The following is a 16,491-nucleotide window of genomic DNA, read 5'->3' as shown; positions in this document are numbered from 1 at the left end:
AATGTTTTCCACCCAACGCTATGCGTCAGCTCTTATTCTTTTGACATAATTTAATGAAGACAGTTTCATGGCTATAAATATCGTAATATTATAAAGTGGTAATTGGTTATAATAATTCGCCATTTAAAAAACATATTTCTCTTGTATTCAAAGGGGGTTGAAAGAATAGCCTCTTTTCATCCTATACTACGCCGGTATCATCACTTGATATGTGAATATAGTCAGTGGAATCGAGATTCTTCCAGTCCTGTGGGTGTCCAAAACAAATATTCAGGAAGTGTGAAGTGGATTACGGAAAGAAACTGCTCCCTGCACTTGCATTTGCGTTATTTACGCGCCTGTAGCATAGTCTCGGGCGACCTCTACTCTCACGGTGAAGGCCTCACCTAACAGAATCGAGCTTAAGATCATAACGCTGAGGGAGAGTGTAGGGAAAAGTTTAAGTATAGCGTAAATACACCAGGGGAAAAAGGGGGAACGGCTTTGATTACGTTTGGGGTTCTCTCTTTCGTGGGTAAAAGTATCACCTTTTCCACTGGATACTTGCTGGCGTTCTTACTGTTTTCAATCGTCATCCCATCAAAAGCTAAACTTGGTGTTACAGTCGCTGTTAGCGGCCGTGCGTTCTGATTGGCTGAAAGGCGATATCAAGGATGGTATCACCGGCAGAAAAATGGACGTGCCGAGTGATCTACATCTAAATACTACCCCGCAAGCCGCCTAAAAGGCGTGTGGCAGGGGGTGGAAGACACCAGCCATTTGCACATAAAAAGGAAATGCTCAAACGAAATTTCGACTTGCATTAATTAAAGTCCCTTATGGTTCGTGGGAAAAAGGAATTCGCATATCTATCCGTTCGGCAAAATATCTCTCTTAACTAATCGCTTCTGTCGGACCTGGAAATATAGTGGGGCTCTAATATTTTGTTCTCCGAGTCGCTCTTAAAGATATCAATTCTCAATTGTTCAAACCATCCAAGCCTAGCGCGTGGCCTTCTATGGAAAAACGGATCGGACTTCCCAAACCTGGAGTCCACGCGGAAAGTTATGGCGTTAATTTTTCCGCCATCATTGTAGGTATCATTGGAGCTGTCGCTCGAAAAGGTTGGAAAAAAATTACCGTGTGATTCAGGCAATAGGAAAAACACTCCAATGAGAGGGGATGAATGAAAGATTTTGTCCTTTTTTCCTGATTGTGTCGTAATGTGCACCTCATTCACCGACAGTTTTTCCTCTTTTTATTTCTAGGCTGGGCCTTATGACGCACTTCGGCGCGCTGGCCGCGGCGGCAGCGGCGGCCGCAGCGGCGGGTGCGGCGGCCGGCGGCGGAGGGTCGCCCGGCGGGGGCGGGGGGGCGGCGAGGAGCCCCTTCGTGTACCCGTCGGCGGTGTCGGAGGCGTCGTCCGGGGGCGGCGGAGGCAAGGTGGCGCCGTGGTACTCGTGGGGCGGCGGGGGCGGTCGCCTCGGCCCCCAGCTGCCGCACCACCCGCACCCCCACTACCCGCACTTCGACCACGCCCTCCCGCCGCACCACATCCCGCACCACCCACACGCGCCACCCCCACCGCCACCGCACCTCAGGCATAGCCCAACTCCTCAAGGTGAGTTGCGTATATCTACTTAACACTGTAGTGCATTAATCTGCACGTGGATAAAGATACTTAGTAGTGGAACCAGGATAGGGACAAGGGTGGGTCTAGGTGTGGGGTCATGGAGGTTACCTCCCAGAAGTTGGGGTCCTACCAAAAATTACCATTAAATCTGGTGTAAATTGGATACCTAAGGTGAGGCTATGACACCCCCCACTAGCCCCTCTCTGGATCCGCCACTAAAGGTACTGAATAATAATGGATTGTGAGTACGGCACTCACTGTGATACAACAGTGCAGCCAGTGGTGTGGGTTTATGATTTAATCATGGAAACTAATACCGCCGTTACTTGAGGAACGAAGTAATCTAATAGTAAATGCGACGAAGTACGGTTCAAAAAATTGTGCATTGCTGTCGAAAGGGTTGTAGTACATTGTATATCGACTGTCTCGAAAACGACGCAATAGTCATCCAAAGCATGTGACAGGAATTAAAAGTTTGTGGAACGGTGCTTTGCAGTGGTTGCTATGCGCTTAGAATGAATATTATGATGGATTAAAGAGTAAACACTAAAATTTCGGTGAAGAAAAATTTGTTCTTAATTTTCAAGAATCATAATCTTATCTCCACCACCTGTTTATCAAAAAGTTTCTGACTTAAACTGCACTGACTCTTATCAATTCATCGTACTCTCACTTATAACACGTAGCTGTATTAAAACGTAGAAACAAGTTCGTTCATTTGAGATTAGAACCTGATCATTCCGATCCGCGAAGTTCATCACATTTTTATAAAATGTAGATAATAATAATGGCCGAAGAAGTTAAAACTATTACATAAAAATACATTTTATCTGTTCATTCAATTATTCATAAATTAGCAGTCCAAATATTACATGCGGCTCGGGTAATTATTGTGAATTTCCTAAGTTTCCCGCAAGATTGTTTTTGTTGGTCGTTTCTGCCTATCTGCACGTGGTCAAAGGTTGTATGTTACCAACAGATGTTGAGTTGATGCCTCGTGAGAACGGTACGCATTACCCGTAAAATGGTGGCGTAGCCAGTGGTAATGGTTTAGGAGTTGGGGGTGGAAGTAACGTGATAATTCACAGTATTGAAGTAATGGTGAAGTAAAATAACAGTTGCATACGCAAATTCATGCTTTTTCGTGAGTGTCATAGCAAAGTCATTCGTGAAAAATAGGAAATTGCACCAATACACAAATATGGTGAGGCTAAAACTAGGATTTATGGAAGTGATGTGTAAAACGTAAGCGAACCTTGAAAATAGGTCCGCTGAGTTCCTAGAATAGATGTCGTGTATAGACTGAGGCTATTTAAAATGCATGATCATAGTCTACCTCAGCGGATAAATTGTGAGTAGCAGAGAAGACAAACGCGGTATCATCTACCGGCTGTGAATTTAAGAGGCGGAAAGAAGAACAAGAAGCAATCGGAAGATGAAAAGCACTTCATCAATAATGTACGCTCCGGAAGCAAGCGAGAGCGATTCTTGGAGTTGTCTACTTCTTACGTAGCCTCCTCCCTGTGACACGGGCGGGAATTTTCCTCATGAGATTGCTCAATTTTCTCTGAGGGTACAAAAGAGTCTAGTGTCTACAGTGGAAATTACGCTGTAGTAAAGCATTTTGGTAAGCCTAAAAAGTTTGCTTAAACGCAGCAGAACCAACGCCAAGTCTCAATAAGTCATTGCCCACTACCCATCTCCGAGTGCTCCTGTACAATTATTCGTGTTTTGGGAAAATACATGGAGTGGATATCAAAATTTCACTTGGATAAATGAAATAAATATTTTTCGGCGGCTAAGTAAATAATTAAACTCGAAAAAAGCCTGTAAGGATGGATATGGTCTTTCTCTACAATGAAGGAAAGATACCTAATTATTACCATGCTATTATGATTCCTTGTTCTTCTTAAAGCATTCGATATACTTAACGTTGAAATTCTTGAGGGTATCGAAGATATCGCGAAATATGTAAAGTATTGGGTTCACTTTCAAATAAAAGTAACTCTTTGCAATCCCTTAAAAGCCTCGGTGTTCATAGCAAATAAAATATGCCTTCTTGCGTTTACAATGTTTAATTTCTTTCAACTAATTTTAATTTAGGTTAAAAATCGAAAAGGCACTCGCATGGAGAAACAAAAATTTAAAATTATCAAAGGAGTCACAGTTAATATACTTAGACGTAGTAAGCAAATGCAGGTGCTCCAATCGAATAGCACATCCTTCTAGGAGGAGGTGGATTGATCTGGCCATGGCACCTGCAGTTGTATTTATTCGCACGTCCAGTTGTGAGATGTTCCTTCCACAAAAAGTTAATTTGTAACACGAGAGAGAGAGATGAACAGTGGAAGAAGGGCTCCAGAGTCAGGATAGGAATGAATCTGACAGACAATATAATTTATGCCTTTTTTCTATTCTGTTATCTTCTACACTCAGCATTTTTTTAAATCCCGTAATCGGCCGGAAAATCTAATATTTTTTCTTATTTATCAGCCATAGCATTTTTCCTGAAGAACCAGCGATATTTCAGAAGAAATCGTGATATTGAATATCATATTTGGAATTGTTGAGTAACTATTCTTTATTCCACCTTTTAATTAGTTTTTTTTTGGATTTGTACTGAGATAAGTCGACACAGATAGGACGACTGCCGGATTTTGCTCGTATGCAATAAACATGAATCATGAATTCTACAAAAAACGTTAAGTAATCGTAAGGTTGTTTTTCGTCAACATTTCACCTAAAACAAATAACTTCTTATTTTAATTGTTTAGTATACATGCATTTTCGTAAAAGATACAGCCGAAATGAAGGATGAGTCATAATGTGCTGCAATCATTTCGCCGAGGTGGTAGAACCATCGTTGGCAGGTCCACATTCGTTCCTAAAAATTTAGGAGCAGTAAGTTACGGAGGCAGAATTCAGAGGCACAATACACTGGATGGCTCCGTGTGGGAGTGTAGATCGCGAGGAGTAGAAAGAGTACGTAACGGTTGCAGGAGGCTGTGAGGAGGGGGGCGTGGGAGGGGAGCAGACAGCGGCGCGGCCGTAGGGGAAGAAGGCGCGGGGGTGTGGTTGCCCAATTCGTCTGATTGGCCCCAGGGCGTGGATGGGCGGTGTGGAGAGCGCCTAGGTGGCGGGGTGCGGGAAGAGGGGGAGGAGCGGCTATGGCATTAATGCCTAGCGGGAAGGGGTGCGGCTGTTGAAGGGAGGGGGGGGGGGGGAGCAGGGGAATATCGATCCACGGCCACTGTAACTGTTCGTGCATCTTCCTGCTTCCTATCCGCGCGGATGCGGCCCTCTCCCGCTCCTCCCCGGCGGGTGCCGCATCCACTTCCCGCGCCACGGCGGCCATTCTTCCACAAGGCCTCTTTTTTTCGCCCGCGCCCACAACAGACGTTTCTCGGCACGGCGTCTGCAACTTCCTCTCTATTTATTTATCCCTCTTCCGATAGATCGGCTCGCTCCGTTGGAGCCATTGCCTCAGAAGTCTTTACCTGTATTTTATTGAAATTATAGGAAAAGCCTGATTCATACGGTCACTTTTTTCACGAAATAAATCATTAATTTGGATCGCAGTCTCCTTTTTAAATTTATGTATAAAATGCATGATAATTATATTTCCCATATCTTAAACAGAACTTGATGTCCTTTCTTTGTATTTTTTTACCACCTCTAACGAAAACAGGACGTATTACTTCCGTCCGCCGATCTTTTATTTTGAATTATTTCACGTTTATAGCTTATACAATCGTTTTGAAATATTCAGGGTATAGGTATGTAATAGACCTTTTTTATTTATGCGTGCATCTACCTCAAATATCAAATTTTTACTTCAATATTTCTGAGGTAAAAAAATCTTATTCCATACAAAGGAAAATGTCAGCCAGGGTCTAATCTGTACATCCATATGACTTAACGAAGTTTATTAGATGATCACGTGAAATTTAAAAAAATTCCGGGTAAAATAAGAAAAAATACAAACAGTTTTGTACGATTGATACGTACTCATAAATATTTAGAAACGGCATTAATTACACCTTCCCTTTGAGTCATAAGTTTGGAAATGATTTTATTAATTTATACAGGAATGACCACATAATATATTAATGTTGGCTTTACCTATTCGTTGATAGAATTATTCATTGACTTGAGCGTCCAAAATAAGGAGCAATTTATATTTAACCTCTTAGTGAAGGCGCAATTATGACGAAAATTTTAGCAGAGGCGCAGCCAGAAACTTTTATCAGATCTGGTATACGGCGCTGAAATATATAGCTGAATGCGCGCGGTCACGATTCTCTTCCGTTACATCTTTTATGGTAAGGATCATAGTTTCGCACTAACAACCGGGTCAAAACCCGAATGGAAGCGAGGGCTCTTAATAGGGTTTTGATATCATATCGGAGGTGGTCTCAAAACTTCTCGGCAGCCAAAAGAGTGAGGGTGCCTCAAGTGTTACTGCATAGACCGACCTCCCACGTCGACGATTCCAGTTTGACACCCACTGGAGTCAAGGCTATCGGTATTATTTCCCACGATCCCCAGGTGGCAGAGGCAATGAAAACATGGCGGATAAGCGGACTGTGTGTGGGCTAGGGTGACGACGACCTTACGAGTGCTTCGTGACAAAAGTGACACGCTAGCATTCAACCCGTTGGAAGCACGTGCAAAGCGGAAATATGTCAACTCCTTCATAAAAATTCACTAATTTATCATTATGAGTAATCTTTGCCGATAACTAACGTGAGCGGTTCCGAACTAATTGGCCCAGTTACTCGATTACTCCACTTTTTAAATTATTTTACTGATAATCCATCGACCATAATTTTAATCGATTCAACAAATTAACCATTAAATTCATGTGAACCTCCGTGCAAAGCCCGTAATTGTATAATATAAGAATGCAGCTAATAATATTACTCAAATTACTAGACAATAACTATATGATAAGAAGATGGTTACTTCTATCAAGATGTATACTAATTACGGTACGGTCTGAGATACAAATGTCACTATTTACGTGTGATTTGTGCTGAGAAAGAGGTATACTTTATAAATTGGTCTGGTTCATCAGAAGTCTATTTACGACTAATTGAATTAAGGACCGTAGAAACCAAAAGGTTTATGTACAATGTGCATAATTTTGGAGATAAGTGTAAATAATAGTCATTGTCGTACTCAATATAGTCGTGGCAAAGGGAGATAAGTGAACCATTGAATCTATGCATAAATATACTTTTGGAAAATATGAGGATGAACTTTGTAAGGTTCTATTTTTTTTAAATCACGACACGGGTTTCATATCATAGTTAGTTACATCTTCAGGTCTAGATAAAGACGAAACTTTTTTATGTAACGCGGGTCGTGCTGCTTTAAATTTATCGGTGAAGCTTACAAAGTTAATCCTTTTATTTTCTATAATGGAAAGGTTTCACACAGTTAATCCAGAAGTTATCACTTATAGTTAGTTAACAGTGATTCACTTGTATCCCTTCGTCCCAGAAATATCATATATTCTGCTTGCCACTATCTGTATCTATCTTCAAAATTATAAAAATTGCACTCGTACCCCTTGGCTTCTAGGGTCCTCAATTGTTGTAAACGGGTCTTAAAGGGTCGCGTTGAACGGTGTCGGTGGATCTCCACACGCTCTCTTCCCCCTTTTCACTCTCGGTGGAGGAGAGAAGAGGGAGGAGGAGGTGTGGTAGGAGGAAAAGGCCCTCTCTCTCTCCTCCACGCTCGGACGCTTGACTGCGCTGTCTGTCCAGCAGCAAATGGAAACCTTGCAAGCAGCCATAGGAAGGCAGGGGTAAAACCAACCACTCCACTTCTAACCCACCTCTCTCGCTCTATATCTCCTTCGCTCTTCAACGAAACACTCCTCTTACTATCTCCCCCTTCGCTTTCTTCCCACCTTACCTGCTTCAACATCTCTCTATGCTTACATGGTAGCACCGAGTTTTTGAGCCGTAGGTGACTGTACCCAGCATGCAGCATCTAGAACAAGGGTCTTAAATCCGCGGCCCTCGTGCCGCATGCGGCCCACCGGCTATTTTCTTGCAGTCCCTAGAGGTCTGCGGGTTGCAACTACGAAAATAAAACCAAATATTCACACACTCTTAAAAAATAAACAATGCTTTTAAAATCGCATGGTTTACAACCAATAAAGATAATTGCACTTTAAAATTACGTTTTTTTAAGTATTGGTGATGTAGTGGTAAAGTGTCGTAAAACATTTTGGCCCTCCTGACGATGTGATATCGACTTTTGGCCTTAGCAAGAAAAGGCTGATGACCCCTGTAATAGAGCTTCTAAAAGTGCCAACGGTGAACAAAAGCCTAAACGTATTCCAAGATTGATTTTTTGATTTTTAGGGATTTCCAAGGAAACAGTATAGATAGCCAAATAAAAACCTGTGGTTGTAAAAAAAAAGATCTGACTCAAGGAACAGCTGCGATCACACTGGTGTTACTAGTTACCCCGCGCCGATAAAGGGTAAGCTCGAAGCGCCCCACGCGATTTTTTCGGATCATAAATAAAGGGATCAGAGGTCACACTTGTCTTCTACCGAAAGATGTAGTTACTTGTATCAATTTCAAACTTTTTAGATCTCTAATTTCGCATTTTCTGAGCCTGGGGTAACCAGCTAACCCCATTGGCAGCTGAGGGCTAAAATTATAATATTTTCACTCCTCCTAGAACATTAAATTTATTTTTACTAAAATATACCTACGTATTAAAAATATAAAATGTAAACAAACGCCTTCATCGTAGTTAAAAATCAGAATAATCGACGAGGACTATTGAAGCTTAACTGAACCTCGAATTTCGACATTTCTACGTCTAGGTCTCATACACAGAAACCAAAAATCTCTCATGTTTACACTTATACCGGGGATATAACCTCCTTAACCTAGTATAACCCAAAGTTGCGTCCGAGTAATAAAAAAATGTATCAATTGTCAGCTCTATTAAGGAAAGATTTAAACTACGTGTTATTTGTGCTGTAAAGTATCAAGGTAAAATATGTAGCAGCCACAATAATAATGAATGAACACAAAATGTTCACATATTTAAAATGAGAAATCTTGAAATTTAATTTATCCCATAAGTGGCACAAGAGACTGAACAACCTCCCCTCCGTCAAATTCTCTCCTAGCACTCCATCTGGCGAGTCTTTTTTGAGTGTGTTGTCGAATGCCGCTCTACTCCCAGGGCGGCCCCATTAAACAAGCGCACACCCCGCAGCCTTCTTCCATCAAAAGAGTAAACGCTCCCATCGCACACACCTCAATCCTTCGTCATCCATTATCAGTTAAACCCTCTCTCGCCCTTCACCCATCGGAGGCCTCCATCCCTTTCACCGCAGGACCACCCCCTCACTCATCCTCCACCCTTTCTCCGGAGATCAAGGAGGAGGAGGCCTCCTCCCCCTCCCCCCAAGGACTTCCAGCCGCAACCCTCGCTCCTCAATGCCTCATTTGGCTGCATCGGTGTTTCTCCGCATGAACGCACCACTGACTTCGAAACTCTTACCTGCAGCGATGCGAATCGGGCGAATATCCTGTGATAAGCGTTACCGTTGGGTATTTTCTCAGATATGTACTCCTATTTCCCATCGATTAGCTCATACTTTAGTGCTTAGGTGGTCTTTAACGAAGACATTAGCCCTTAGTCAGAGATAGTGGTCGATTAAATTTTTTGTGAAAGGGCGTAAATGAGAGATAAATTGCATATAGAAGACGTTTCACATCCGGTGTAGAATTTTACTGACATATTCATTTTCCATGCTCTTATGTAGGAAGGCACTTCTAATGGCTAAATCCTTCTTCAGAGACCAGCTAAACACAGTAGTCTTGCAATTCTTATAATGAATTATCCTTTCGGGTTCTTGTGAACGTACCAATTATTTGTAGACATAACTGGACAAGGAAGGATCTTAAGGTTTCTCTTTGGATTTTACGCACAAATTGTGCATTGTGTCGACTCCCGTAAAAGTTATTACCGTGGCTAGTCCCGGAATACTTAAAAAACTAGTCGAGAGCAACCCCCTCTATGTGGTCAAAGTTCGGGCTTTGCTCTCCGGCTGTGGCGCTGTGCGCAATATTTGGACTACTTGTGGCATCATATGCTCAGCAGTCCATACTACCTTATCCGGTTGTGTCCACAAATATCCAAAGAAATGAATGATACCTCGGTAGCCAAACTGGCTAAAGCACTCGACCGGTAATCGGGGGATCCGGGTTCGTATTCTGGTCAAGGCGAATGATTTTTTCTCTGTGGTATTTTGCCACGGGTATTTCGCATATTTGCTCCTCAGTGTGGCAACTTCACTCCCCCAACCAACGGCCCTCCCCCCTTTCCCGTCCCTCGCTTCTTACTTCCCCACCTGAACCTACACCTGACTTGGAATCTCTCTCTTGCAACCCTTTCACCTCAATCTCCCCGTCGACGTCATGTTCATTTTCAACCCTCCTTCACAGCAAACTAATCGCCTTTGCCAAACGCCTCCCAAGTTTCCTCACATCTCTTAATGAGAATAAATTGATGGACGCATGATGAAAGCACTAAAGGTGGGGCACACGAAAATAAACAATAATGGGGGCTGTGGCATAACTATGGGGGGATGAGGGAATAGATTCCTCCCAAAGCCTCAGAGAAATGAAGAAAAATATTTAAAAACTACTCTCTAGTTTTGACATTTAATATTTGCATCTGCTTGAAGTTAAATTTTAAGTGCCGAAATTATGTTAAATGTATTGCCAGGAATGTCATTTTTCAATAATTTTCCATGATCCCCGTTTCCTGGGGGTTGGAGGGACCGCCCCCAAAACCCCTCCATCCCCCCAAAGCATATTCCTAGTTACGCCACTAATCGGGAGTGTTACTTATTTGATTCTGTCCCAACCAAGTGGATAAATAAATCTGCCGGAGAAGGTGATACAACACATATCTAATTCAGCCATTTTTACCACTGGATTTTATACAAAGCTCAAGTTAACAGTGAAAACCACAGCTTAAGTGAGGACAATTTTTTAATGGTGATAATTAATGCAAACAACAAATCGCTTATCGATTTAAACAAGTTGGGATATATTCACCAAACACTTCCGCCTAAATTTCAGTTAAGCATCATGTAAAGGCTTTTATCCACTTTGTATATGACGATAACTAAAATGAATCATTTAGGCCAAACAAAACTGATGTAAAAATATTGATCCCCAAATTGCCGCTTGCTGCTGAATCGTATTTAATTTCGTTCTTGAAGGCTTTTAATTTATTGAAAAAATATTAATACTTAATAAAAATATGGTTAAAACAAACAGTATTGGCCGAAAATATGTAAAATTACTCCATGATGACAAGAAAAACTATGAGCTTAGATCCTCAGAAAATGCTGCTTTTGCTATTTTACGGTGGATTTTCCTTTGACTCCGTATTTTTCCTAGCGACAATTCTGTGGAAATGTTCTCAGATAAAAGAACAGACTTGAATTATTTTGATATTTCACTTTTATGTAAATTTTTAACCTCTTTGTTTCCCGATTATTGTCTCAAATTATCAACTCAAGGTTCATAATTAAGTAAATATTGTCTGGTATAAACACTTTTGCAGTATTAATGATTTGATGATGCCTATCTAGTATATTTACCACGCAAGTTATTGTTACCATACTAAATCGTTTTGGTGGCACCTTATTTTTTTACCTACTGGCACTCATGGAATTTAATATCTCTTAGCACTGCCTTAATATATTCACTTTTCACAGCAAACGATAGAACTAATGATGCAATGTTTTTGCGATCTTTACAAACACTGATCTAGTTTGACTAAAAATTAGCAATTCATGTTGAATTATTCTCCTCCCTGGATAATTAGAATTTTTGTTAGATCAGGAAGATACATCGAATACATACGAATTTTGATTCTGCTACCACCATCACCTGGTACTCAAATCGGCAGAAAACATCCGGAACACAAGATTGAAAATAAAGTATAATTTTCCATCCTCGAAATACTCGTACGATCGAATACAAAATAATAGAGGAGGAAATAATATCAGCTTTCCGTTGAAACAACAGCGCTAAACACTATGTATTTTTCGAGCATGTTCCCCACGTTATTACACGCATTATCTTCAATCTGGGCGGGTGAAAAAATATGGGAATTCTAAAAAAAACGAGGGAAAACAGGAGTTCTAAAAAAAGGAAGATGAGTAAACGGGTTTTTTTGGTGAGGGGGGAGGGGTGAACTTCCGACTCGGCTGTATATAATAAAGAGCGGCGTTGACTCTTTCATTCACCGCACCTCCCGTCGTGAGCTTCGAATTACTACCCCACCCCACTCCCCCCTCAGCACAAGCCGTCGCCCCCACCCCCTCCTTCCTTGTCATAAGACTCGTCTTTCTCCTCCTCCTCCTCCTCCCTCGCAACAAACAGTGCAGAGCCGGTGTCCCGAGAGCCTCGCTCACTGGCGGGCCATCGTCACACCTGCTCATACCGCAAAGCATCCACTCAAATGCCGCTTTCCCATAGGATACACCAACGGGGAAACACGTGCACACGCCACGATGTGTGTGGGTTCGCATTTGTGGGGGTTTTTGAATGACCGAGCTTTTGCGTATACATATGAAATAGCTTTCTGGTGAACCTGAAATAATAGCATAATAATAATAATGATGCACAAAATAGTTTTAAAATAATCAATCTTCATCCAAATGCAATCATTAAACTGAAAAATTCCGCAATACTTTCAGCCTTCCATATCACGAGAAAATTTCTCAACGAAATGGAACAGTAAAGGCCTAACTTTGTGAGAATCCGCACTCTTGACCTCAAAATCTTTGCGAAAGCTGAAGAAAATTAGTAGAAAAATAATTGAGTATACGCAATTAACATAATCAGTGGAACCCTTGTCTTGAGGAAAATCAAGTAATTACGTCAAAGACAAATCCAACATAAAATTATAATGTTACATCATTTGAAATGTATTAAGATATATTTTGAAGAATATTTGCCCGATTATTACCCTAGGTTTGCTGCAAAAAGTCATGATATTAAGACACTATTCTGAGATGTTTAATTTTAACAGTTTCGGTGAGTGAAAAAAATGAGCCATAATATTGATTCAATAGCTACATTTCATTCTAACAGTAATTTACACTGTATGCATAATGCTGGACACCATCAATTCATTAATGCTACAAAATATTTTATACTGGCTTGAAAATGTGGTTTTAGTCATATCATCAAGGTAAAAACTTTTAATAATGTAGCCGTAAAATTTCCATTGAATTCTTTGTAATTTCCTTAAGTAAAAGCATTTAATTTGAGGCAGCAACATTTTGTGCTAGCACTTTCCTTAACTTTGTTGAAATAATTTTAATGTGCTGTCGAAAAATTGAATTAAGTTGATGAGGATTTCCAAGAAGCAAAAATGACATTGCTTTGTGAATCGCGCTCGTTAGATAAGATAATGCTTCACAGCTACATATTCTGTATTTAATGTGAAGATTTTCACAACACTTAGATAAATGAATTGGTTTATTCACGAGTCTGAGCGCGAGGAAGTTGGTATACATATAATCATGGCATATTATTATGGCGAGAATATACACTCTCATAAACTCCGATGGGGAAAAACGGGTGGTTATTCTCGTGGGAAAAATTTCCATTCATTCTAGGCTTCCTCATTTTCTCTCACGTATTTTTTTCTCCGAGCAGAAATCAGGTCCTAATATTGAGACAAACGAGAGGGTGTCACTAGGGGCTTCGCCTGCACACGCCGCCGCTCGTTTTGCCTTCCGGGAATCATGCTCTGCCAACGTGGGGTGTCATTGTCGGGTGGAATTTCAGGCGGTTCATGCACTTCTCACGTTACGCTCACTCATTGGGCCTGGTTTCATTTTAACGGAGTCCAAAATATCGCAAGACAACCACATTTTACCAAATGATACTTTATGCCAGTGTTTCCCAAACTTTTTCTAGCATCCGCCCCCTTGGATCCATAAACCTATACTCAGCGCCCCCTAATTGGTAACTAATTGGTAAAAATAATAATTAGAATCATAGACTAAATAACCAAATGAGTAACATTGTAATAGTTAAATTTAAAAAATGGATAATCGAATATTTATTTAGAATTCAATCTGTGTATAGTTTTCATAGCACATTTATGCAAAAGGCTTAATACACAATAAAAGGAACTTCAGTAATAATATACTTTTAAGATAGAAGTAAATTGCCCCCTGCCGCCTCCTTGGCTCTTTTCGCCCCTACAGAGTAGTACACCGCCCCCAGGGGGCTGTGGTGCCCACTTTAGGAACCACTGCTTTATGCCATGACATCATAGTTTTAGTAAGCGTTGAGGATCGGGTTGGTGTGGTTGTTAGTGTGTTGGCTTCCTACTCGGCGGGCTCGGGTTCAAATCCCGGTGGTGGCAGAGAATATTCAGTGACTACCTATTTACAGTGAAAAGTATTCTAAGTAGGTAGGTTTCCATGGAGTACTTTAGAAGCAATACAGCAGCTTCTCCTTCCTGTAAGTACTTCCCACTTCAAATCACAATGAGGCCTACTCCCTTTCAGTATATCTAGAAATCCAATAGGGTGTTACAACGTTTGTCTCATCTATTGGTCACTGCGCAGCCACCTGGAGCGCTCTCGCAAACCTCCCTCTGATGGCTTAGCTAACCCTGACGCAGACCCGAGAATGCTACCAACGTTGCCTCTGGGCGATCTATCACTTTGAGCCAAGAGATTGGTGGCAGGTCAAATATAATTAATAAAGAAATTCACGGCGTTACAGGAGAGCGGCAAGTTAAACTCTTCACAGCACTCTATTCAACCTTCCCATTTGTTTAACCGTCTGGAGAGAAAGGGAAAAAGAGAGTGAAAGAGATTGAAAGATAGAGAGAGAGAGAGAGAGAGAGGGAGGGATGGAAGGGGGTGGGGGGGAGGGAGAGAGAGAAAGGAAGGCTTCCGAAAGAGCGCTTTTTTCCCCCCTGGTGGGAAAAATGTGAACCGAGGCGATCGATCCTCCTATCCCAAGGGTATGGACCCTACTTTGGGACAAAGTGTGCGCAAACGTGTTTTTCTCCTACCTCACTGTCTGTTAGTCGGCAACTCCTCGCAACCACCCGTTTATCTTCGCTCTCGCGAAATAATCTTCTCAGTTTTAAATCCTCTATCGAGGGAAAATGAAACTAAAATGCCTGCAAAGTGGAGGAGGAAAGTTATTTAATCTTTCAGTGCCATATAAAAAGAATTATCAGCTTGTTTCTCAATTGCGGTAGTTTTCCGATTTCTTGGGTTAAAAACTGTGGTCCAATACTATTGCTCTCTGGCTCCGATTTGGCTTCACCTAATTAAGGTTTTTCGTATGCGTCATAAAAATATTTCATCTCTCATATTTAGTAAATGTCTTAGCGTGAATGTGGAACATATTTACCGCCATAATTTTCGTGTGGAAATTGTTTGCATCTTGTTGAGCAGTTCCATTCCCAACTATCGGCAGATGTACTATGAACCAATTTTCAGGTTAAGGAATATATTACCGCAGTTAAATTTTGGGAAAGAAAATAAATTACTAAGAGCAAGATATTTGTGTAAATAATACAGCCTAAAGATTGGTTAACATGTCGATAATTATTTGCCTTAGGTATTTTACTCAAACAAACTTTTCATTAATTACTTTGGAATCTCAAGGAGAATTTCATTTTTATTAAAGGTGTCCTTATATGCAGGCCGCGTATTTTTTATAAATACGTTTGAACGCTGCATTATTTTATTCATGATTGAAAAAAGGTAACTGTAAACGTAAGACTAAGTATAAAATTTGAAAATCATTCTCATATTTTGAAAATTATCTCGGAAACACATAAAATCATTACGGATCGAGTTAATCGCTAGGGAACTCTCACTTGAACAAACTGCTGAGGCAACTGACGGTACTGTATTTAAAATCAACATGTTCCTCGTACATTTCATTAGCATTCTCTCATCCCTTATCGGTACATGAATTTTTTCATTCATGCATTTGCCTAAATCCTAGCGGGGGCGAAGTCTTAAACGGGCGATGAATATTTAGTACCATAAATCCACATTTTTTTTCTAGCTCTTCTCCAAGTTATTTATTTCGTGCTCAGTCGCGGATGAGCGATTATTGCTCACGAACAGGCTAAGTCAACCCAACAGAGCTAATGCTACTTAAAACGGTTCAGTAAGCCTTAAGTTACCCATGTAAGAAAATACACTTCATTTTTTCGTCGATGCATTAGCGAGACAAGGAGTTGGGGGAGGTATTGGTGGGAGGGGGGGGGAGATTTTACTCTAAAAACCCACGCACGTCCTATAATCCCATTTAATCGGCAATTCACGTATCACAGTCCCCTCAGGGAAGGTTAGCACGACTGTGTTTTTTAAGTTTCCCTTGTGCGTGCGTGTTTTTTTCCCGAGCCCTTGACAAGTTCACGCTTCGCTTGGCTGCGGGTACGCACGGTTTGGTCTTCCCGCCCGGAAACCAATCGTGTTAAGGGGGTTATTGGCGGAAAATTAAGAGCTAGGAAAGAAGAGGGTGTGGAGAGCGAGGGAAAAGGGAGGAGGAGACAAGTGACTAACGAGTCACGAAGGCCACCGCGTATACTCTCGCTTTCTCCTTGAGGATAACAAAGTACAGACGGCACTTCATCGTAAATGCGTATTTGGCTACTCGTACGATTGAATTTATAAGTACACCATGGATGAACTGCTTTCAGAATTCATTCATAGTCATGAACTTCTATTATTGGTACACTTCATCAAGGGGCGGATTAAAGTCTTGTTTTAGGAGGAAATCTCATTGCTTTTCGCGACGCCTTGGTGGTATGCCATACCTCTC

At 41.2% G+C, this 16,491-nt stretch overlaps 2 protein-coding genes across 2 annotated transcripts in view; one reads left to right on the top strand and one right to left on the bottom strand.

Annotated features, from left to right (window-relative positions):
• The window catches only part of LOC124154071, a 166,959-nt gene that overhangs the window by 28,692 nt on the left and 121,776 nt on the right, over positions 1–16,491 (bottom strand). The gene's annotated exons all lie outside the window — the stretch shown is intronic.
• The window catches only part of LOC124153195 (homeobox protein Hmx), an 84,700-nt gene that overhangs the window by 55,592 nt on the left and 12,617 nt on the right, over positions 1–16,491 (top strand). The window contains exon 2 of the mRNA XM_046526295.1: positions 1,248–1,600. Within this exon, the coding sequence (XP_046382251.1) occupies positions 1,248–1,600 (353 nt within the window). The remainder of the gene's footprint in view (positions 1–1,247; positions 1,601–16,491) is intronic.

The sequence above is a fragment of the Ischnura elegans genome, chromosome 2 (genome assembly GCF_921293095.1).
Source record: "Ischnura elegans chromosome 2, ioIscEleg1.1, whole genome shotgun sequence".
Taxonomy (NCBI): domain Eukaryota; kingdom Metazoa; phylum Arthropoda; class Insecta; order Odonata; family Coenagrionidae; genus Ischnura; species Ischnura elegans.
Note: the sequence above shows the minus strand (reverse complement) of the source record. Positions and strands in the feature narration are given on the sequence as shown.